The sequence below is a fragment of the Anopheles cruzii genome, chromosome 3 (assembly GCF_943734635.1).
Source record: "Anopheles cruzii chromosome 3, idAnoCruzAS_RS32_06, whole genome shotgun sequence".
NCBI lineage: Eukaryota > Metazoa > Arthropoda > Insecta > Diptera > Culicidae > Anopheles > Anopheles cruzii.
This window is the reverse complement of record NC_069145.1, coordinates 69,019,470-69,040,169: the sequence shown is the minus strand read 5'-3', so window position 1 is coordinate 69,040,169 and position 20,700 is coordinate 69,019,470. Positions and strand designations below refer to the sequence as shown.

The window sequence follows — 20,700 nt, the reverse complement described above, 5'->3', positions numbered from 1 at the left end:
CGACTCCGGCGGAACTCCCAGGGACGGCAAAATGTTTTCCTGCTGCCGCTGTGTAAATCCCAAGTCACCGAAACAGAAGGAAAAGTTGGCCGCGGGCAAGGGCGATAAGAATGGCGAGTCCGAGTCCGAGTCGGAGGAGCAGCACACCAAGCAGCCGAAATCGAACGAAGCGCCGCCGGCGACGGTCAGCCACCTACCGACAGCGGTGGACAACCTCTCGCAGGATGACGAGGAGATCAAGATAGAAATAATTGAAAACTCCGACAACCCGCCGTCATCGTCGGGGGGTTCGGCTGCGACGACGGCCGCCCTGAACGGGGGCCGATCACCGGCGGAACCCACGTCAGAGGCGGCTCCCACGGGAACGCAATCTCCTCTCGATACGCGGCACCCGGCGGAAAGTGAACCGGCGGCCGCCCCAGGCTCCGTCGATACCGAGCGAGCAGCATCATCGTCGAACCTGGACGCGGCCTCCGCTTCGTCCTCGTCGCCCGCAAGCAAAACCCCGTCGAACCTTGCGTCGGGCCAATCGTCGTCCGCCGTGGTGACGGAGATCGAAGCGCAACCAACGGCCCACAACGAATCGACCGATGCCGAATCGACCGGAGACGCCACCAACACTCCTCAGGAAATTCCGACCACCGTCGGGGAGCTGCTGGCGGCAGAGGAGCAGCAAAAGTTGCCCGAACCCGGACCGGAACGACCTCAAAACGACGTGCCGACGAAAGAAACTTCGGATGAATGCTGTTCGCACGAAGATAACGCCAACGAGGCGCAGGGCCACCCGGAGCAGCCGGAGGACGGTAAGAAAAGGATCAAAGGCCTGCCAAGGACCGCCGCCGGCAGGCATGCTGTGTGCCAGCCACAGCCAGCCATCATACTAATGCCATTTTGTGACCGCGCGCGCCCGCCCGCTAACGTTTTCGCTCGCCTCGAGCCTGTTGTGCTTTTCGGTGTCCCCGTCTGTGTCGATGTTGACTCGCGCTTCCGTGTCACTTTCGCCGTGCTAATTGGACCCGATGTCGCGGCTGCGGTAATGCTGGAGAAGCAATACTTACCCTCTCGGTTGCGCCCTAATTTGCATGCAAACGGTTTCCGTTTCGCCGAATCGCCATTTGGCCATCTTGTTTTTGTCTCCTACTAATTACGGCAGATCAATGTTAGATTTATTGAATCGTATTTTCCGGCACCAAAGCCGGGTCACAGGGGCTGGGTTCCCAAGGCAATTCAAAAAGTTACCTCAAGCGTGACCGAAAGGATGTGTGTTTTGTTTTTTTGCCCTTCTCCATCCGGTGCCGGTTGACTCTTACTTTTTCTTGACTTCCGCTGGTAAATCTGCGTGAAAGATTCAACCGTAAAAAAAAATCCTTGTAACGTACACATGCTGATAATTCCTCGAATTCCACTTCCACTCGGGGCGATCGCGTTGTTTTTCTTCTGGTGAACCCCAAGCTCGATGTGACCCTTTTTCGACATTAAACAACTTTCTCACCGGCACCGGTCGCTGGATTGTTTCGCGCAGCAGCTTGCAGGTCATTTGCGTGCCAAAACTTTTACAGGATCTTCAAGGCTGTCGTAGCGGGTCGCTTTTGTCGCCTGCCAGAAACTTTGGAAGCGAACGTTTTGCCACCCAACTAATTGGGTTCGTTGGTGTGCTCGGCAAGGGCCGTGGAAGATCAAACGTGCGAATCACAAAGCGTTGGGCAGAAAAATGGCAGCCGGCACCGGCACACAACATTGTTTCAACATTTTGTGTTCCATTTATTAGACGAAACCCCGGCCGATGATGCGGCGGAAGCACCAGCTTTCATCTCGGACGCGGCCGAAGGACGGCGATCGGACGAACAGTTGCACCCGGCGGGCGACGCCACCGAACCGGACCCAATCGATGATTCGCCCGAAGGCGAAGGGACGGTGGAACCATCAGCACCGGTTGGTTCTTTAGCGGCGCCACCGGAAAACGAACCCGAACCGATGGCGGATGGAAAGGAGCCAGAGCGTGATGGGTGTGGCGCGAAAATGGAGCGACTTCAAAGTGAACCGAGCAACAGCGAAGACACGATTGAGGAGACGATTGATGTGGAAAAGTACTTACTGCCCCAACGGAGAAGCGACCGGGGGGCGGAAAGTGACGACGAAAATCCGCTCAGCAGTAGCAGCGACGGTAGTGCGGTGGCCAGCGGCGATGATGGCGCAATGAGTGACAACGAATCGAGCCCTTCGAGCGAGAAGAAGGGCTGCGGGGAGAGGGAAACGGCGAGACACGTGGCCGTCGCAGCGGCGCAGCCCTTGGAAGAGGATGGCACGAGCTCGATTACACCGCCGTCGCCGCCACTGCCGGGCACCGGGACGACCGGTTCCGGTGGTTCGGCGGAACTGTCGCCCAACAACGAGGCTCAGGTTTCATCGAAGCATTCGAGCGGCGGCGAACACGACGACACGTCGACGCTGTCGGAGTCGGCCCCGCGTACGGCTCCCACCAACGGGGACAGCCCGTCCGGGATCGAGGCGGACAACAGCAGCAGCCGGAAGGAGTCGGTCAACAGTGACGATACGACCATTCGGACGCAGGTTTCCTTCCGCGAGAGCTGCCTGTCGCGCCGCTCGTCGTCGAAGTCGTCGGTCAAGAAGCGGGTGGCCTACAACGAGAGCACCGAGGTGATACCGCCGCCCGAGTATCCGCCGCCCGAGGACGACGATTCCGTGTTCTCCGACTCGATCCCACCGAGATTGCCGCGGGGCGACATGTGTACACCGTTCGCGACCAAGCGCGGTTCGCTGCCGGGCATGATCGCGCTCCCGGACTGGTTCGCCGAGGATCGACTCATGATGTTGGTATCACCCCGTTATTCCTTAGTACTGCCTGTCGATGACGCGTTGCCGCGAGCTTTTTTTGCTTCACCAACCATTCGCATCATCATCATCGCCGCAACAAAAAGTTGTTTTATATTTGAGTGCAGTTTTGAGTTCTTTCCGGTTCCACCAGGCTGTTTGTCCATTAAAGACCCATCACTGTAAATCACCATCATCATCATGCGCGCGTAGTCAAAGAAGATTTATTTTCGCTTCGTTACATTTTCTGGCCGCCGCCGCTGTCTGGTAGTTTGTTCAGCATTACATTCGCTTACGATCCGTTACTCTAGTGGTCAGTTTCAGTTCTCTTGCTCTGGCGCGTTGTTCATTCGTTTGAGTTTGTTTTTATCGCAACCTGATTTGCTTGTTTCAATCATGCAAAAAACAAAACACAAAAGAATTTACAGAAACATTTCTTACCGATCGTTTTTTCTCGCCGTGAACGACGCCTTACATCGAACCGAAACGAAACTGAAAACCAAAACGAAAAAAACAATCGAACGCCTCCAGGGAAGAGGGTGGCATTATGGAGCCACCGACTACGCCCATCGGGCGCGATGAGCTGGCATTACGCCGGCATCGGTTCTTCTCGGAACTGCTCCATGCAGCCCACGCCGCCGTGGAGCACCGGGTTCGCTTTGATCCGCTCGGGCCCGAAATTGCCAAGGTGCAGACGGAGGAGACGGAGGAATCGGAGGGTATACATAACAAAGCATAAACATATTTCTCGAACTTTCCTGATCCCGCAACTGTCTGCCCGCCCGCCCTTGGTTGGCTAAACGCCCGTTTTAACCTCGCTTTGCTTTCGTTCGTTTACGTTTTTATATTCAAAAATACTATATTTCTACTCTTCTTTCGTTTCGTGTGACACGTTATGTTTTTTGTTCGTTTCCTGTTTTGTAGCCACCAACCGGATGCCTAATCCCCGGTCCGGTGCTCTGTAACGGATGGCCGCTTGCGATATGTATGCTTTTTCTCAAAACGGTGGAGCTATTTCTACTCTCACCGGCGTGCCGGTGACTGTCGAAATTCGTCGAACTTACGGATTATTCAAGATCAATGCAAAACCTGCCCGCATATTGTGTGTAAAACCCACCGAGTAAACCACCAACAACCGGCACGGAACGAACGGTTATTGGGCGTTACATGGGAGTGATTGCAATTCTGCAATCTTATCTCCGTGGGTTCCCAATGTGTCGATAACAAACGATTGCGAAACTGCAACTCCTGGAAGTGCTTATTTTGTGGCTTTTTTCAGCAGCACCGCCGGGGCTGCTTTAGAGTTCCAAAAGTTATAAACAATTATTAGAAAATGCAATACGTTTTCGAAACAACCGCGCCCGAGGTAGAATCTCGGTCTCCCAACCCGTTTACCCGTTTGCCAATGGAGAAGCCTGGTGCTTCACGTTTTTACGACCGAACAAGATTGAAGATTGAGCACATAGAACATCACACACGGTCGGTCGGTCCGATCCGTGAGTGGTTGGCAGCGTATTTCGGGCGAAAGAACCAACGCCCCGAGCGCATCATTACCGTCATAGGGGATGGAAGCCCCGATGACCGCATCTCGGTGGAGCGTTGAATTCTGATGACGTAAGCCCCATCATCTGCCGCGGGCCCCAATAATCGTGTTCGCGTTGTTGCCTCTCGGTGATGGTTGGCCGCACCGTTAAATGAGAGTCCCTGCCCGGCCCGTCGCGCTCCCGGGCGTCGTCGTGTCACGTGCCGCGCGATTTATGATTCATTTTCTCGCCAACCCGTCTCTGGCCCGAGAGCGGCGCGTTAATCTAGGTTCGATATATACATTATTAATCACAGCGTCCGCATGGTGGTGGCGTGTTTCAATGAACGTTTACCGTGTTAACGTCGCTCTCTCTTTCTCTCCTGCGCGCTTCTTAATTATGTTTAAAGTCTCGTAATTCGCCATCAACATTAGCATAGGCGTGTGTGCTGGCGCGTGTGTGTGGGTTCCGCGAAGGAGGATATTCTCGGAACGATGGCCACCGTTCTGAGGGGGCCACATTAATTGAATGCGTTGACTGGTGTCTGTGCGTACCACTTGTTGGACCCCCTTGATGGGACGCATCTCTCACTGACGATCGCGAGCGGCGCCCACACACTACTCACTCTCGATGACGGACGATTCTCGCCTTACGCCCGGTCCCTGGTGAGCGGCCCCAGTAGTAGCGTGCGCGTCGTGGCGACATCCCCCCGAAAACGGGTCGCACCCGTGTTTTGAACGCGATTTTAAATTTAGTACACCACCCTAGACCGCGCACCGAGTTTTCCTCTCCCGGCGGCACACACATACACGCGCACACACGAGTGGCCAGTTTTCCAAGTTCAATCTCGTCGCGACACCGGATCGTGCTGATTTTTATTCTTCTCCTTTTCGCTCTCTCCAAAAACAAGCATCATCCGGTGGTGTTGCCACCACACTCTCGGCAAAGGTGGCCAACGTCACGAAGAAGTTTGCTAATTGCCCACAATTACGCGCATCGCACCACACACGCGCCCATGCGCGATAGTATTGGCGAATTTTAAATTCGCCGAAAACCGAGTTTGGATTGGGACTTCCCAAAACCACCATCCGCCGGGCGCTGGGTTGGAATTTCGTGCCCGGCCAGCCGGAGGAGGAGCTCCTGGCCTGTGCCCCCCCGGCGCAGCATCCTGGCGCCCGTTGTGTGCGCGTGTGTGTGAATTGTTTTGCCTTTTTGTTCGTCGTTCTTCTGCGGTTTTGGTTTGGTGTGTCCACTGAATGGGTCAAGCGCTGAGCGCCTGTTTCGGGCGTACGCTGATCATTCACGATGTGAAAACATGCTCCAATCCAGGTAATGTGCGCCAACAAGCGTGGGGTCTGGGTCGGTCTGTGTCGGAGTTTGAGTCAGTTTGGAAAGTGTTTTCCGTGCCTCTGGTCCAGTGTTTAGGGTGGCACGTCCCTCTCGGTGACGTAATAGGAGTGAATCGTGGAAATTGCTTTCTAAGGGGATCTTTCAGCTTAAGGTCGACTCCGTAGGAGGCCAACACAAAGTGTGCGGTTTCCTTCGCGTGTTCACGGTCATCATTAAGCCGTTTTAAAGTGGCGAATGAGTATTTTTGGGAACCGGCCACCGGCAGCAGGAGATCGGGGAGAATAAATCGAGAATAGATCGCGGGGGCCGAACGGCCTTCTCGCGTGACGCAAGCGTGTGCGTGTGCTCGGTGGCCAGCAATGGTGGAAATTTTTGGCGGCAGATTCGTGGAAGGGCCCGAACATTGAAAATTGCTGCCCAATTGCTTTTGATCAGTTTTTGGTGACACTTCCAAAAATAGGTTCCCTGAAGGGAGGTTACCATTCAACAAAATAGTATTATTTCTTTTTCTATCGTTTTTTCTTACACGTTTTTGTTAACCTGCGTGTTTTTCACAAGCGATTCAATTTTTTTAATGCCGTCCTTTTTTCCTCCCGCAGATTGTGATCCGGATCTGAAGCCTTCGTCGGCGCGTGAGCTAGAGTGTTTGATCGATCGCCTGGAGCGTATTGTGGATCGGCTAGAGCGTACGGTTTCGGCGCGAGAGTTGGAAGAAACTCGGCGTATTCTGAAAGACGCTTGTGTGGTGGGCAAGGCGGCAATCCAGACCAACGACGGCAGGGCGGCGAACACGGTCACTCGCAGGGCAGTTGTGAACCGGAATGCATTTTTGACGAAAGAACCCTCCGAACAGCGCGACCTACCGACGGTTCTTCCCTCGACACCACCACCTTCGGCGTCGTTCTTGCACCAGCAGATCGACAGTCTCGAGAGTAGCCTCTTCCCCGCGTTTACCGATCGGCTGCCGGCACACGGGAGCAGCAGCGCCACCGCCGCCACCACCACCACCGAACTATCCACTGTAATACATACTCACTCATCCGCTTTTTTAAACCATACTAATCCTTTGACCGCTCAAGAGCAACGAGACAACGCAGTATTATCGTTCGCCACGCAGAACAGTGCCGTAGTAGTGCCGGCGGACCCAGTATCGAGAACGATGAGTATTAACGCGTACGAAGATATTGTGCTCGGCTCGTTCGCCAGCTTCCTGACGCTGGCCAACAAAATCGGCGGCGATGTCGCCACGCAGGCCCAGTTCGTGAAGGAAGCGTTCGAGTAAGTACCACGGGCACGGTCACGGGCTCGCCACAGGCTGTGTAATGCCTGTTTCTCTGCATTCTCCCCCCCAGCGTCCAGTTGACGTTCCTGAAGGTGGCCGCGGCCTCGAGTGCGCCGTCGTCGAACGCCGATTTGCAAAGTTTACTGAAACCTACCTCGGACAAGATTGCGACCATCCAAAGTTTCCGCGAGAAGCACCGTACCTCACCGTTCTTCAACCATCTGTCCGCGATCAGCGAAAGTATTCCCGCGCTGGGATGGGTCTGTGTGGTAAGTGACCCTGCACCGGTCCCGTGGATGTGTTCTGAGAAGCATTATCGCTCCAATCTCACTGCTCTCGCCCTGTAGGCCCCAACTCCCGGTCCGTATGTGAAGGAGATGAACGATGCCGGCCAGTTCTACACCAACCGGGTGCTGAAGGACTGGAAGGAAAAGGATGCGACACACGTGGAGTGGGCTCGGGCCTGGATCCAGACCCTCACGGAACTGCAACAGTTCATCAAGCAACACCACACGACCGGGCTGGTGTGGTCGGGCAAGGATAAACCGGTGGTCGGCGGGTCGGCCGTTCCACCGCCACCACCACCCGGCGGTCTGCCGCCGCCACCACCGATGATGCCGCTGGGCGATATGTCGGCGGGCGGCGTAGGGGACGACCGTAGCGCCCTGTTTGCCCAAATCAACCAGGGGGCCGAAATTACGAAAGGTTCGTTAAGCGCTGGGTGGTGGGCTCTCTCGAAATGAGGAACTCACACTGACCCTGGGCTTTCTTCGACAGGTTTAAAGAAGGTAACGTCCGAAATGCAAACGCACAAGAATCCCGGCCTCCGATCGGGTCCCGCCCCGTACAAGGCCCCCGCGGGCGTTACCAATGACACCAAGTCGGTGGCGGCTCCGGCAAAGGCGCCGTCCTTTACGCGCGACGGCAAGAAGTGGCTGATCGAGTACCAGAAGAACAACGCCGATCTGGTGGTCGAGAACGCCGAGATGAACAACGTGGTGTACATGTTCCGGTGCGAGGGCTCGGCGCTGCAGATCAAGGGCAAAATCAACAGCGTGGTGATGGACTCGTGCAAAAAGTGTTCCCTCGTCTTCGACACGATGGTTTCGTCGGCCGAGTTCGTCAACTGCCAGAGCGTGCAGATGCAGGTGAGTGGTGGCCCCTGTAGACCCCGCGAGGCGAGCGGCTTAATAATAGTTTGGTTCCGTTTCCGTGTCTCCCGAAAAGGTTCTCGGTAAGGTGCCGACGATCTCCGTCGACAAGACGGACGGTTGCCAGATGTATCTATCGGCGGATTCGCTCGGCGTCGAGATTGTCAGCTCGAAGTCGTCCGAAATGAACGTGATGATCCCGAAGGGAGCCACCGGTGATTACGTGAGTATCGGCAATTTATGGCCGTGGCCGTGCTCATGTTTATATGGAAAATATTTTCTACTTGGCACGCAGGTCGAGCAACCTATTCCGGAGCAATTCAAAACGGTTGTGAAGGGCACCTCGCTGAGCACGACCTGCGTCGAAAGTCTCGGTTAAACGTGCGGTCCGCCAGCGATCGGCCGTGTCGTGTCGTGTCGTGTCCGTATGCGCTGTGAGGTTTTGTGCGTGAGTTTTATTACAAGTTTAATGGTAATTTTCGCCGACTACGGACAGGAGGACCAGGGGAGACCACACACACACATACTGTCACAGCAAATCAACTAGAAGTTACGACGCGTGCAAGCAAAACAAGTATATAAATATCAAATTGAGTAATTTTAAAAACAGCTAATAATGTCATCAGAATCAGAATTGATAGAGTTTCATGCCGGAGTACTCTAGCGAGAGAAAATCACCGTTTTATATCGGATTGTGGTAGAACACGTGTCTGTATTCAATCGGAACCAAGCTATACAAGAAGCCCCTCACGTGACTCACTTTCTAAAACCACTCTTTCTGGTAGCAAAAACATTTCGAAACGGGCATCATTATTAATTTACACCATTGGGAACAGGAAGAATGCACATTTTCTTCGCAATCTTCAATCCCGTCTCAAACCGATACAATGAATTCCTTTTGTTTTTACATTTTTGCGACCCCTTAATCCATCAAAAGGCATTTTAAAGCAATCAAATAAATTACTCATCATCGACGAACCAATCGAACCAATTCAGGCAGGCATCGGATTGATCGTAAACGCACGATTTCATTTCGTAAACGTTTGATAACCAATAAAACTCCGATACGAACTGTGCAACCGATACTGTCATGCTGCGTATCATTCAAGAAAGTATACCCATCAATCATTATGTTATTTGGACAAAATTACAAATTCAATAAACAATGCTAGCCATAACCAGTTGAAACATGCCTAATCGTTGGAACCGACACCGTGTTTGATCCGCCCGCCCTTCAGGTAACCAATAGTTAAGCATTTCATAGGTTTTTGAGAAAGTTACAAATCGACCGGAACTAATTCTGTAAAACAAACCGGACGAGTGACGGATGATGAGAGTTGGATGCAATGCCAAAAAGACCAATAATAACCTCCCAATCACGGTACCGCTTCGATTTATTTCGGTTTTATTCATCTACTCTTAGTTTGTTCAGATACGGTGCACAGTAACGCCACTAGTAAAGCCGATCTGTGGTCAATGGAATATTCGGCGAACAGCATGAAACGTTGCTCGCGTGGACTAATCGATGCAACCTCATCGGAAGAATGAAACTAAATCTGCACAATTAGAGATAAGGACCGCGCGCGGACCGGCGTTTGGTGATCGATGAAAGCGGACAGAAATAATTGGTGACTCGCCTCCGTCCCCAGGGAACCGCTCCCCCAACGCACACCCGCTTAGTCCTTGTGCTGGTGCGGATCCCTTTCCTTGATGATCGAAAAGTCCAGCCGCATCCAGACGATGACGAACACAAACAGAACGTACAGGAAGCCCACCACCAGCAACGGTTCCTGGAGCATCATGACGCGCGAAAAGTTGTACTTGAGATTGAAGTCGTTGATGTGGTTTTCGACCAGATTGCGCTTGCTAAACGTGATGACCGGTCGGCCGAACGTGTCCAGGTAGGTGTAGTGCAGCGCGTCCGGATGCCGGGTCACCGAGAACGGGGCGATCAGCTTGATGTTGGTGGAGCCCTCGGGCAGAATGATCTTCGTCACCACCTCATCGATCGTCATGTCGTCGAAAATGTGATCGATGACGCGCATCTTCAGCAGAAAGTTGTCGCCATTCTGGAACAGATACTCGAAGCTGGGCACGTTGTAGCCGAGCGTGTAGTGCGTCTGCCAACCCCCGAACAGTGGGAACCGTGGCCGTAGGTCCAACTCGACGGCATCCTTCAGCGTGCGCAGGGCCGACGTGGAGATGTTACCGTTCGTGTCCCGATAGTAGACCCCGGAGGCCGAGGCGGGCAGCAGCGTTTTGTACGACTTGACGCTGGGCTGATTGGACCGCGTGTCCTTCTGGTAGTCGTAGCGCGAGAACGCACCCTTCAGCGTAGCGCCCGAGTGCAGGATGTCGATCGTTTCCTCCACGGCGATGTTGCCCCAGTGCGAAACCTCGATCGTCCGCTCGAGCCGTGTGACGGTCAGAAACGGGGTGAAGTTTTCAAAGTGAACCGTCATCGGTTCTTGGGAGAACGCTGCAAAACAGACAAACACAGATTAGCGCCATCGAAAGGAAAGGGGGTCGGACGTGCTCGGAACCTACCGACAACGTTGTCGTATGGACCGTAGGTAATCGTACTGTCCGCCTGCGAGCTCGGCTTGAACTGTGTGTAACTCTCGACGTTTCGCGAGCTCAGATGGACGGTCGTCTTCTGAGTGAGCGTTTTGTACGGCGAGTAGAAGTAAACGTTGCCAAAGTACTGCACCAGCTGGCGCTCGCTCTGGCCGATGGCCGACGGGAACGGCTTCAGGGACTTGGTGAACACGGTGTCGATGTACACGACGGGTGCCGCGGAACCGGCCGGTAGTGTCATGCTGAACGTAACCCCCTTCGGCGTGCTCGTTTCGGTGAGCTTCAGCTCCTTCTTGGCCGAGTCTTTGGCCGAAATAAACGCCAGCCGGTCTCGCTCCGCCTCCGGAACGAGGAACAGGTAAGTGCTTATCGGCAGCTTCGATTTGTGCTCTAGCGTTATTTTGTACGAGATTTTCACCAACTGAGACGTAAGATCGATCGTGCGGTCGACGGCCTTATTTTCCAGCTCCATGTCGATGGCGGCCTGCACCGTGGCACCGGCGAACAGTGCCGCCGCCGCCACGACCAACAGCACAAACTTGGCCATGGAGCTACGTGGAGCACTTTTCTTTTGTGGAACAACGATTTACGGGAACGCGGACTCGGATTGTTCAGTCTTGTTTCTCACGTTTGGGGCGAATGCCGGGATCGATTGTCGAAGGAACCGATAACGGGCGTTTGGGCTGTGTTGGGCACTTGAGTCGGGGTTGAATCACTAGCAGCCAGCGCTTTGGACACTTTCAATCCGGCTCGAAACCCGTTGGCCACACACGCGATTGAAAAGGCTCTGCTTGACAACCGAAAATATTGACGTGTCTCTATCCAACAAACGAGGTGGTTGTTTACATGCCAGGGTTCACTTTACGCTGCTAGGAGAGTGAGATGTTCTAGGAACAGAGTACCGTTTCGCGTCTGTTGTCCAAAGGGCAGGGTTGCTTCATTGTGATATTGGTTTTAATAAGTCGGGACTGCGAAACACAACAATTCGTTGCACAATTTCACACTCTTTCTTTCTGTTTTAATTACGTTACTCATCTTAAGAACCGGCATACGTTTTGTGAGGTGTACCTTCAAATAGTCACATTCATCTCCGTATTTTGGTTGCATTTGGAGGTTTCTATTGTTTCGTTATTCTTTGATTTATTCTCTCCGAGAGCGTGTTCTGGTGTGAGAAAAAGCGAAGAGAGAAAGAAATGTGATGTGCACTAAAGAGCCGAGAGCGGCCTCTCTCGAGATATCATCTCTCCCGGAAGAGACGCAAAAACAACGCACATCATGGAACAGGGAGCGCTACAGTAGGACCAGGCAGTGCACAATAGAGGCAATTCATTTGGTGGTGGCCGCGCTGCCAATTGATATCTCCGAATCTCCGCCGAAAGCGAGTGAAAGGGAGTGGGCGTGCAGCGATGGCGACGATCGTTGATTAAAACCCCGTCGATGGTTGCTCTGATTAAGCAGCAGTGAGGGTAAGTAAAAGACCACCGCGACTTCTGAGGGCTCGCACACACAGTGTTGATGATCTCGTCCGTCCACCCTTGTTAATTAGGGCGTGTATATCATCGCAAAGAAGAATCGGAATGGGACAGAACAGAAAACACAGCAGCAGCACCATCAGTTAGTGTGGAAATTGTACGCGCTGACGAAAGTGAGTTCGCACCGAAACGAAAACTAGAGAGAAAAATCCACTTGCAAAAAACGCGACACGACCATTTTTTGGCAGCGCCTACTACCAGCCACCAGTCTCAGAGCCTACTTTTTCTCGAGCGTGAAGAGATTTGCCTCAAAAGAAACGTCGCCAAAGACGGCAAAAAGTGAAATTCTGCAGCGAAAAAATACCAAAAACCGAAACCAAAACACAGACACCTGGAAGATGCCACCACTGAACAGCTTTAACGGGAACGGCAACGGTTGCGGAGATATTATCTGCTCGATGGCAACATCCGGAGCCCAGCTTCCGGCCGCTTCCAATGACCCATCGCAGGCGGCGGCGGTGCCGGGTAGCGGTGCTGGTGCTGGGCATGGTACCCCCAGCAAGCCCCGGTTTTCCTGTCCCCATTACGCGCAGAAGATGTTGCTAAACCTCAACGCGCTGCGACTGGATGGCCGATTTTGTGACGTAGAAATCCGGGCCAGTGGAACCACCACCATTCATGCGCATCGGGCGGTGCTGAGTGCAAGCTCGGCCTACTTCGAAGCCATGTTCCGACCGGAGCTCGGTCTGAGCGAAGGCAAGCAGCGCTCCGTGACGCTGCACTCGATCCGGGCCGATATCCTCGAGCTGCTGGTTGGCTTCATCTACACCGGTCAAATCGAAATCGAACAGGTACCGGTCACGACCGATCGCCATGGCAAGATAATTATAATTGACCGTTGCACTGCCCTTTTTAGAGCAACGTACAGGAATTGCTAGCGGCGGCCGATATGCTGCAGGTTCCGGAAGTGGTCGACGGGTGCTGCGAGTACCTGTGCCGGGAGCTGCACTCGTCGAATGCCCTAGGAATATTGCGCTTCGCCGAAGCACACAACTGCCGCCAGCTGGCCGAAGTGGCCTCCAGCTTCGTGTACAGCAACTTTCCAAAGGTGGCGCTTGAGGACGAACTGCTCGACGTGCCGCACACGCTGCTGGTGAAGGTGATCGCGTCCGAAGCGCTGCGCGTGGACAGCGAATATCAGGTGTTTAGTGCCGCGCTGCGCTGGATCCAGCACGACGTTGTCCCGCGGCGCCAGTACGTGTTCGAGATCCTGTCGCACATTCGCATCGCGCTCGTGGCGGTGTCGCTGATCGATCAAGCGATCGTCGAGTGTCGCGATGTGTCACTCAAGATCGCACTGCGCTCGGTGCGCCGCGATCTCACGTCCCGCCGTGGTCAGCTCGTACCGTTGCGCGTTTGTCCGCGGGTTTGCGCCAAAAAGAGCATCTACGTGATCGGTGGCTCACGGAGGGAACAGTCGGCCGGGTGGACGCCAACGGATTGGATCTTTGAGTCGGTGATAAAGTACGACATTTTTGCCCGCGAGTGGACCGAGTCGGCTCCGATGGAGATCGGGCGGATATTGCCCGGCGTGGCGGCACTCGGTGGGAAAGTGTACGTGATCGGTGGCGAGCGGGGCAGCCAGATATTGGCGAACGGCGAGGTGTACGATCCGCAGAACAACAACTGGGAACCGATGGCTCCGATGAATGTGCCGCGCTGTGAGTTCGGCCTGTGCACACTCGGCGGCACGCTGTACGCGATGGGCGGCTGGATCGGCGAGGACATTGGCGGTTCGATCGAGTGCTACGATCCGATGCGGAAAGCCTGGCGTATGGTTGGCGATCTGCCGGAACCGAAGTTCAGCATGGGTGTAGTTAGTTTTGAAGGTAACAGGAATGCGTGTCCCACCGATTGAAAGGGGCCAAACGTGACCCTATTTGTTCTTTCCTAATACCTTTCAGGATTAATTTACATCGTCGGTGGATGCAATACTCATTCGAGATATTTAACGGATCTTATTAGGTAAGCATCTGATACGAACACTAGCGTCCCAGCAACTGACTGGAATTAGGAACTGGGTTGGAGCAAGCAAGGGCGCCATTCTCAGGGTCAGGCTTCCATGTTTAGTGACACTTTTTCTCCCACTCGGCAGCTATAATCCCGTAACGAACGAATGGACGAAGCTCGCCCGCATGCAGACGGCTCGCTGTCAGATGGGAGTGGCCATTCTGGACCGTCACCTGTACGTCGTCGGTGGCAATAGCAGCCAGCAGGAGGTGCTGCGCACTGTCGAGCGGTACAGCTTCGACGATGACAAGTGGTCAATTGTGTCCCCGATGACCGTTTGTCGCTCCAGTCCTGCGGTGGCTGCGGCCGACGGCTTACTGTACGTGGCCGGCGGTGATCAACCGTGTGAGATTAACTTCTACCGCGCACAGATCACGATCAGCTCGTTCGAGTGCTACGATCCGATCACCGACCAGTGGAAGGTTTGCCCCGATCTGCCCACCAGTCGCTCCGAGGCCGGAGCCGTCGTTGTTTAAGCCGTTTTGGGTTGGCACGAAGCTGGTCCAGGGCGTAACGCTTTCGGTTTCATGCCGTGGCCTGAATTGGCAAAAGGTGGCCACAGTATTTTCATATCTTCTTCCATCCATCAGTGGGCAAAGGGGCGAGCTCTAGCGCTCCTGGGGGTAGATGGAACATAGACCGTTCACCACATTCTATTTGCCATCGATGGACAATCGCGAATCGAACCAAAGACACGGAGACGGGCAGACGCAAGATGCGCACCGTTTAACAATGCCAAAAACGGGAGCAGAATACAATTGGAAACGCTAATGCAATGAAAATAAATATACGGGGTAAATAGGTGTCAGAGACACAAGGAGAGTTTTCCTGATAAAATCCTGAGGAACGGTGGTGGCCACTCAATTTCGTGGCCTCTGTGTGTTCTCTCTCCGTTCCCCTGTGCAGCGGGGAAGGGAAACAGAGAATTGGGGTGATGCATCCGCGACGCGTTTAACTATTATGTTGTTATTCCATTTGTTCCCCACTGATAGTACCTTTCCATTGCGTTTCTGCGGTATGAATCGAAAAGAAAGCACACACAACCAAACTTGTAAGCAGACAGAAAAGAAAGAACGACGAAGCGTTTCTAACGAGCGCAATAAAACATATTTTCATCAACAGTTCTGAGACTTAACGGTTTTTCGAGTACAAATTCAAATTTTGCCACCATTAGTACCACTATTCACCAACAGATGGCGCTGTGATCATGCGAAAAGAGAGATGGAGGGAAGATGCCCTCTCGCTCTCGGCCGATCTTGATGAGCTACCTCCTTGCCATCCTGAAACCCTGTTACAAAAGTTGGTTTTGCAGCACGGTCATGTTGATCCGAACCTGCTGATTTCCCTGCCGTTAGCTGTTCGCCGTTACGCCGTTCTTTTTTGAGGTCGTGTGGATCGTTTTACCTTATGAAACGGGTTGGGGAGTGCATTTCAAATTAAATTTTACTAAACGCAGTCACAAAGGATGCGTCGTCCTTAAAAGGACAATGTGGCTCCTTATCATGGTACATTTCGGATGGGAATAAACGAACAAGACCCAGCGTTGTTTCCATGTTATTCATGTTTCCATTTGAATAAATATAGCCTTTATTATGCGTTAGTCTCTTAATTCACTCGCCTAGTCGCGCGTTCTGTGTTCCCTATCATGCGCTCGGGCCACAATGGCCCTTAGGACTAAAAGAGAATTTTCCGTTTTACACACGCTACGTCCTGTTGTCTACGTTTACTTTTCGCTTAATGCATCGTCATTTATGCGCTACACATGTTTCCCACAATTGCTCCTAATTGTACATTTATGTATGCTTCAGAAGATTCAACAGTTTGTATTAAAGGGGGGCGTACGTTATTTTGTCTGTGTTTTGTATTCTTTTAATCTGATAACTCGTTATAGTTGTTTGTAGTGTTTTTCGGGGTTTTTAGTCAATATGCTCTTAGCACGAAAGTAGAGTGTCAATCAACGTTTTTAATGTCTGCCATGCCCTTCGACGTGATCGGCGGAAGGCGCCGCCCGCGTTTTGCACCGCGTCCCATTATTGCAACATCTTTCTGTCCGCAGACTTCTCTGTTCCACGATCACACTGGACACACATCACACGGGTGCATAAAAACTTGGTTCGAAACAGGATTCGGACTCTCGTTTTGCGACCCCCTCGTGGGGAGGTGCAGAAACGGAGCTTTGCTCCCTAGCTTAGTGTCACATAAGGCCATATAAATACGGTACAAAACAGAGCGCTGGTGCTGGTTGAAGGAGAAACGTATGGCTCCGCGAAACTTCTGCCGGTGCGCCGTAAAAACGGTAGCACGTGCACGGTCTTTCCCAGCGTGGGATTAACGGTTCGTTGCCCAGTAAAGGGCGCGCGTGATGAGAATTGTGAACAATATAAAGCACTGGCTAAACTGAGTTCTCCGTCGAAGAAGGTGCTGGTGGTGCGTCTCTCTTGCGCGCTGATTACTCTACCTCCGCGTTCTTTAAAAGTTATTTTTCGGGTTTACCTTCAAATCCGTACCGTGGCACCGCCGTGTCTACCCTAATCGTTCTCTTGCGCCAGAAAACCGATCAACGATTCCCGAACTCGACTCCGTATTGCCCTCCGTGGCATAGATCGACGACCGATGAGTTAGCAAAATAATGTACATTTCGAAAAGAAAAAAAAATAAAACGCATCTTAGCTAACGATCTATCCGTACACACACACACTCTGGGCCCCGGTTCCCCGGAGGCCGAGCGCGATCATCGTGCGTGTTATCCCTTCGTTAGTTATATGTACAACCTAATTATGGAAAGGCTAAATTATACACACGCGTAAACACATTCGTATTAAAAATGGGGCCACCACGTGGCAGCCCCAACCGAGCGGGGTGATGGACAACCACTTCCCCCCGTGGCGAAGAGGCAAATAAGCCGAACGAAGAGTGGAAGAAGAAAAAACTATACAAAAAGCTGGCTTTGCTTGCCGAATGCAGAAATGGTTCGAAACCGCCCAGCGGAGCCGAAGGAGGGAGTCTTGGAAAGAAACTGTGTCACCGTCAGGGCGGCTGCTCCGGCGGAAGCAGCTCACTTGGCTGTGCGGCCGAGCAGCACTTCCGCCTTCGGAAGTGCCGACTGGTGCTGTGACGTTTGCGTACCGATCGTGATGGTGCTCGGTTGGTAGGAGTGTAGCTGCACGTTACCACCGCTGCTACCGACACCACCGCCACCACCACCACCACCACTACTACTGCTTCCGCAGCAGTTGCCGAGAATCGGCGTCGAGGCCCCCGTCGTCGTGGCATCGGCACCGAGCGAGTTGAGCGAATGGTTGCTGCCACCGACGCCAGCGCTGTGCTGATGGTGGCTGTGGTAACTAGATGGTTGCTGGTGCTGCTGCAGATGGCTACTATGATGGTGACTATGATTGTGCTGCATGTTGCCGTGTAACGAACGGTGGCTTCCGGCGCTGCTCACGCTTCCCGGACCAACGCCACTGCCGCCGCCGCCGCCACCGCCTGTCCTCGACGAGGGTTTACGAATTTTCCACGCCTTCAGCTTGGCCTCCATGTTGTCCAACCGTCGCAGCAGGTCGGCCACAATGTTTAACGTCGAGACGCGGTCACTCGATGCCATCGGTGGGTTCAGTAGTGAGCCACCGCCCGGGAGCGGCACGAGTGCCGTCGATTGAGCGTTCCCATTTCGTTCAATTATCAACTGACTGGTGGGGCTGGTCGCCGGCAGGAACGTGCCTTTCGTTGAGCTTTCCAGCAGCGTTTTGCTTTCTTCGCTGTCCACCTCCCGGAAGCAACTCGCGTCGGCAAGTTTGCCGGTAGCACCAAACTTGGCCAACGGTGACAGCCGCTGTTTGCTCGCATTCAGATTGTTGTTTAACGTTTCCAGCTTCATGTCCGGCCCGAGTGGACCGTTCGCACCGAGGCAAACCTGCGTCAGCTGAGCACTGGCGACCGTATCGCCGCCGGTCGCACCGGTGCCGTCGTCATCGTTTGCCGTGTCGTCTTTACCGTGCCGCTGTTCCGCTCCCGCTTCGTCTTCGTCACCGTTTTCGTCCGTTTTCAGTGTCCGGACCTTTAGTTCCTGCTTCAGATCGCGCGCTTCGTCCATCAGGCGCTGCAGCTTGATCTGCATCCGTTCCTTCTCGTCCACTTCCAGCTCGAGCAGCGCGTTCTTTTCGTACGCCTGGTTGAGCATCGATTCAAACTCGACCACACTCTCACTGGCCACCCGGTTCGCCCGCTCGAGATCGTCATTCTTTTGCTCCAACTCACGGATGTACACCTGAAACGAGGCCACCCGTTAGAGGCTGCGGCGGCTGAATGCGGAGTGCGACCGAATCTTACCTTTAGCTTCTCGTTCTCCTTGGCCAGCACCCGGTAGTCGGTGTCGAGTTTGCTGGTTTCGTTCTCTGTGTACTGCAGCTTCCGCTTGTACGCTTCGCACTCGCCGTGCAGCTGCGAGACCACCTGGTTAAGGTCCCGGATCTTCTTCTCCTGCTGCTCGACCGTCATCTCCAGTTCCGCCTCCAGTTGGCGCGATTCGGCCGTAAAGTCGTCAAACTCGCGCTGCGCATCGTCACGCTCCTGGGACACCTTCAGGCAGCGCTCCTTCCAGTGGAGGCACTCCTCCTCGACGCTGGTAAACAGTTTCCCTTCCATCATGGTTAGCGAGCACGGCAAGGAACTTGACCCCTACCACCCAAGGCAGAGCCTTTTGAGATGCGGTGGCGTACCCGAACAACCGTGCCAAGGTTGACGACGGTTTGTTTGGTTTTCGCAACACTCACCCAGCAGCAGCACCACCCCGGTGCTAAGTGCGGGCCGTGGGTACTGGGCCAAGAAAATCAATTGTGCAATTCAAGCACACACACGCACACACACAGCGACGCCTAGTGACCAGCCGAACGAAGAACGACCGATGCCGAGCGCAACAACACCGTCATCCTCGCACGCCCTGGCAATGTCCTCGGTTTCCCCGCGGTGCGCTCGGTGCGTTTGTCGCAACGCCCTTTACGATAATAACAGAGTGGCCAGCGAAGACGCAGTAGACTGAAGGGCTGCCAAAAAGATGCACCAGGCGCAGCGCAGCGGAATACCACCAACGTTCCTGCCTCCGCAGCCACAGAGAGCACCACCTTATACAAACGGTCGACGGCAGGGAATATGGCCACCCGTTAGAGCACTGGAATACGCAATACGCTCCGGAATGTGTGTGCCGAACGATGCGCACTTTATTTTGATGGTGTTTTGTCGTTTCGTGGAGCAAAAGTTTGCAATGTTTTCAGCACCGTAAAAAATGCAACAGCAACAGCAGCACAAAATGAAAACTTTGCAGCCAACTGACAGCGTCGCAGTTTGACAGTTGCGACGTCAATGGCCCAAGGTAGCGAGAGGCAAGCGTACCGTACCAAATCAATGGAATTTAATATTTAAAAACAAATGTTTATAAACGTTTTTTGATTGTTACAATAGGTTGAAGGAATTTACCTCGTAAAACTTCTTTCAGTCCTTCAATTCGCAAGTAAAAGTACAACTGGTTCATTTATTTTTAACTGAACATCTAGTGAATTATTCCGTTGTCCTTTATTCATTAAATATTTGTCATTATTTTTCTGAAAAAATGTATATAAATATATAGTAAATGTATATTGTTATTCGTTTTCCCACATCATCGTAATTAGTGCTCCCCAACGGTTCTCTCTCTGTTTCTTTTCTTCCTCGGTTTTTGCACGCTTTTGCATGTCGCCGCGACTAATTCTATTTGCCATTTTCAAATGCGCTCCTATCGAGCGTATCATTTTTTTTAGTAACACGGGTGCACCATTTGCGTTTGCGGATTTAACGGGCGTTTCGTTTCCTGTCTCTATTGTTTTATGATTTCTTCCCAAAAGCTATCCTCGAACGGTTAGCGTGTGTGTGTGTGTGTGTGTGGAGTTGAGCGTGTGGCAATCAATTGTTTGTAAGTGGTTTTTCGGTTCTCTTCCGGTCCAACAGCAAGTTCGTTAGCCAAATGAATGTGTCCGCTCTCTTTTTTGGGGATCCAACTGTTTTCCTTTCTAATCGTAGCTTTATCCTTGTGAAGTGCTACAACTCTGGTTGACGACGATATATCGGTATGTACAATACAATGTTTCTCTGCCAAAGCAAACAGGCGGGATTCTTCACACCTTTTTTACCCGGCAGGCAGAAAAGGGCGAAGATTGCTCCATCTTCACCTTCAATTCACAGTGTTTTATGTACCATTCAAAATGGGAAATCTGTTTCGGTTGGTTTTGGCGCATCTGGCCCAAATTGCCTTTTCTACTCATTGTGACTAGTTTCTTGTCCGTTTGCTGCTGCTGCTGCTGCTGCCATACGATCATGTCCTCTCGCTGATACTACAAATGTGTGTGTGTGTGTGTGTGTTTTCTGGTTTACTTTATCGTATCCTGCCAACGAATCCAGCATTACTTCGAATC

The 20,700-nt window shown here is 52.9% G+C and overlaps 5 protein-coding genes across 6 annotated transcripts; 3 read left to right on the top strand and 2 right to left on the bottom strand.

Moving 5' to 3' along the window:
• The first annotated feature begins 31 nt into the window (after window positions 1-31).
• On the top strand, window positions 32-1,945 carry LOC128270864 (osteocalcin 2-like). Its single transcript, XM_053008290.1, has 2 exons — window positions 32-643; window positions 1,769-1,945. Exons 1-2 carry the CDS (start codon window positions 32-34, stop codon window positions 1,943-1,945), a joined length of 789 nt encoding a protein of 262 aa, XP_052864250.1.
• Window positions 1,946-5,543: 3,598 nt separating this feature from the next.
• LOC128275248 (adenylyl cyclase-associated protein 2) lies at window positions 5,544-8,659 on the top strand. 2 transcript variants are annotated; one of them, XM_053013686.1, is made up of 7 exons: window positions 5,544-5,684; window positions 6,305-6,983; window positions 7,058-7,256; window positions 7,335-7,692; window positions 7,765-8,135; window positions 8,215-8,361; window positions 8,434-8,659. In XM_053013686.1, the coding sequence occupies exons 1-7, from the start codon at window positions 5,612-5,614 to the stop codon at window positions 8,515-8,517; spliced, it is 1,911 nt and encodes a 636-aa protein (XP_052869646.1). In that variant the 5' UTR covers window positions 5,544-5,611; the 3' UTR covers window positions 8,518-8,659. The 2 variants fall into 2 exon arrangements, with proteins under 2 accessions (XP_052869646.1, XP_052869647.1); XM_053013687.1 differs by lacking the exon at window positions 5,544-5,684 and having other exon boundaries at window positions 6,583-6,726; window positions 6,785-6,983.
• Window positions 8,660-9,560: 901 nt separating this feature from the next.
• On the bottom strand, window positions 9,561-11,278 carry LOC128275252 (dolichyl-diphosphooligosaccharide--protein glycosyltransferase subunit 1). Its single transcript, XM_053013690.1, has 2 exons — window positions 10,686-11,278; window positions 9,561-10,617 (listed from the first exon to the last, which is right to left on the bottom strand). Exons 1-2 carry the CDS (start codon window positions 11,260-11,262, stop codon window positions 9,815-9,817), a joined length of 1,380 nt encoding a protein of 459 aa, XP_052869650.1. The 5' UTR covers window positions 11,263-11,278; the 3' UTR covers window positions 9,561-9,814.
• Window positions 11,279-12,575: 1,297 nt separating this feature from the next.
• On the top strand, window positions 12,576-14,777 carry LOC128275249 (actin-binding protein IPP). The gene is made up of 4 exons (XM_053013688.1): window positions 12,576-13,038; window positions 13,104-14,076; window positions 14,152-14,212; window positions 14,343-14,777. The coding sequence occupies exons 1-4, from the start codon at window positions 12,586-12,588 to the stop codon at window positions 14,731-14,733; spliced, it is 1,878 nt and encodes a 625-aa protein (XP_052869648.1). The 5' UTR covers window positions 12,576-12,585; the 3' UTR covers window positions 14,734-14,777.
• A 2,330-nt stretch (window positions 14,778-17,107) lies between these two features.
• Window positions 17,108-18,903, bottom strand: LOC128275251 (nuclear distribution protein nudE-like 1-A). Its single transcript, XM_053013689.1, has 2 exons — window positions 18,587-18,903; window positions 17,108-18,524 (listed from the first exon to the last, which is right to left on the bottom strand). Exons 1-2 carry the CDS (start codon window positions 18,899-18,901, stop codon window positions 17,313-17,315), a joined length of 1,527 nt encoding a protein of 508 aa, XP_052869649.1. The 5' UTR covers window positions 18,902-18,903; the 3' UTR covers window positions 17,108-17,312.
• Window positions 18,904-20,700: the final 1,797 nt, after the last annotated feature.

Excerpts from the sequence above, each read along its gene's own strand:
- LOC128270864 (XM_053008290.1), top strand. The coding sequence starts at position 32 with ATGTTTTCCTGCTGCCGCTGTGTAAATCCCAAGTCACCGAAACAGAAG. Across the intron at positions 644-1,768 it reads CTCAGGAAATTCCGACCACC|ACGAAACCCCGGCCGATGAT; the intron begins GTCGGGGAGCTG and ends TCCATTTATTAG.
- LOC128275248 (XM_053013686.1), top strand. The coding sequence starts at position 5,612 with ATGGGTCAAGCGCTGAGCGCCTGTTTCGGGCGTACGCTGATCATTCAC. Across the intron at positions 7,693-7,764 it reads GGGGGCCGAAATTACGAAAG|GTTTAAAGAAGGTAACGTCC; the intron begins GTTCGTTAAGCG and ends TTTCTTCGACAG. Across the intron at positions 8,362-8,433 it reads AGGGAGCCACCGGTGATTAC|GTCGAGCAACCTATTCCGGA; the intron begins GTGAGTATCGGC and ends CTTGGCACGCAG.
- LOC128275252 (XM_053013690.1), bottom strand. The coding sequence starts at position 11,262 with ATGGCCAAGTTTGTGCTGTTGGTCGTGGCGGCGGCGGCACTGTTCGCC. Across the intron at positions 10,618-10,685 it reads TCCATACGACAACGTTGTCG|CGTTCTCCCAAGAACCGATG; the intron begins GTAGGTTCCGAG and ends TCTGTTTTGCAG.
- LOC128275249 (XM_053013688.1), top strand. The coding sequence starts at position 12,586 with ATGCCACCACTGAACAGCTTTAACGGGAACGGCAACGGTTGCGGAGAT. Across the intron at positions 13,039-13,103 it reads GTCAAATCGAAATCGAACAG|AGCAACGTACAGGAATTGCT; the intron begins GTACCGGTCACG and ends TGCCCTTTTTAG. Across the intron at positions 14,213-14,342 it reads TATTTAACGGATCTTATTAG|CTATAATCCCGTAACGAACG; the intron begins GTAAGCATCTGA and ends CCCACTCGGCAG.
- LOC128275251 (XM_053013689.1), bottom strand. The coding sequence starts at position 18,901 with ATGGAAGGGAAACTGTTTACCAGCGTCGAGGAGGAGTGCCTCCACTGG. Across the intron at positions 18,525-18,586 it reads AGGAGAACGAGAAGCTAAAG|GTGTACATCCGTGAGTTGGA; the intron begins GTAAGATTCGGT and ends GCCTCGTTTCAG.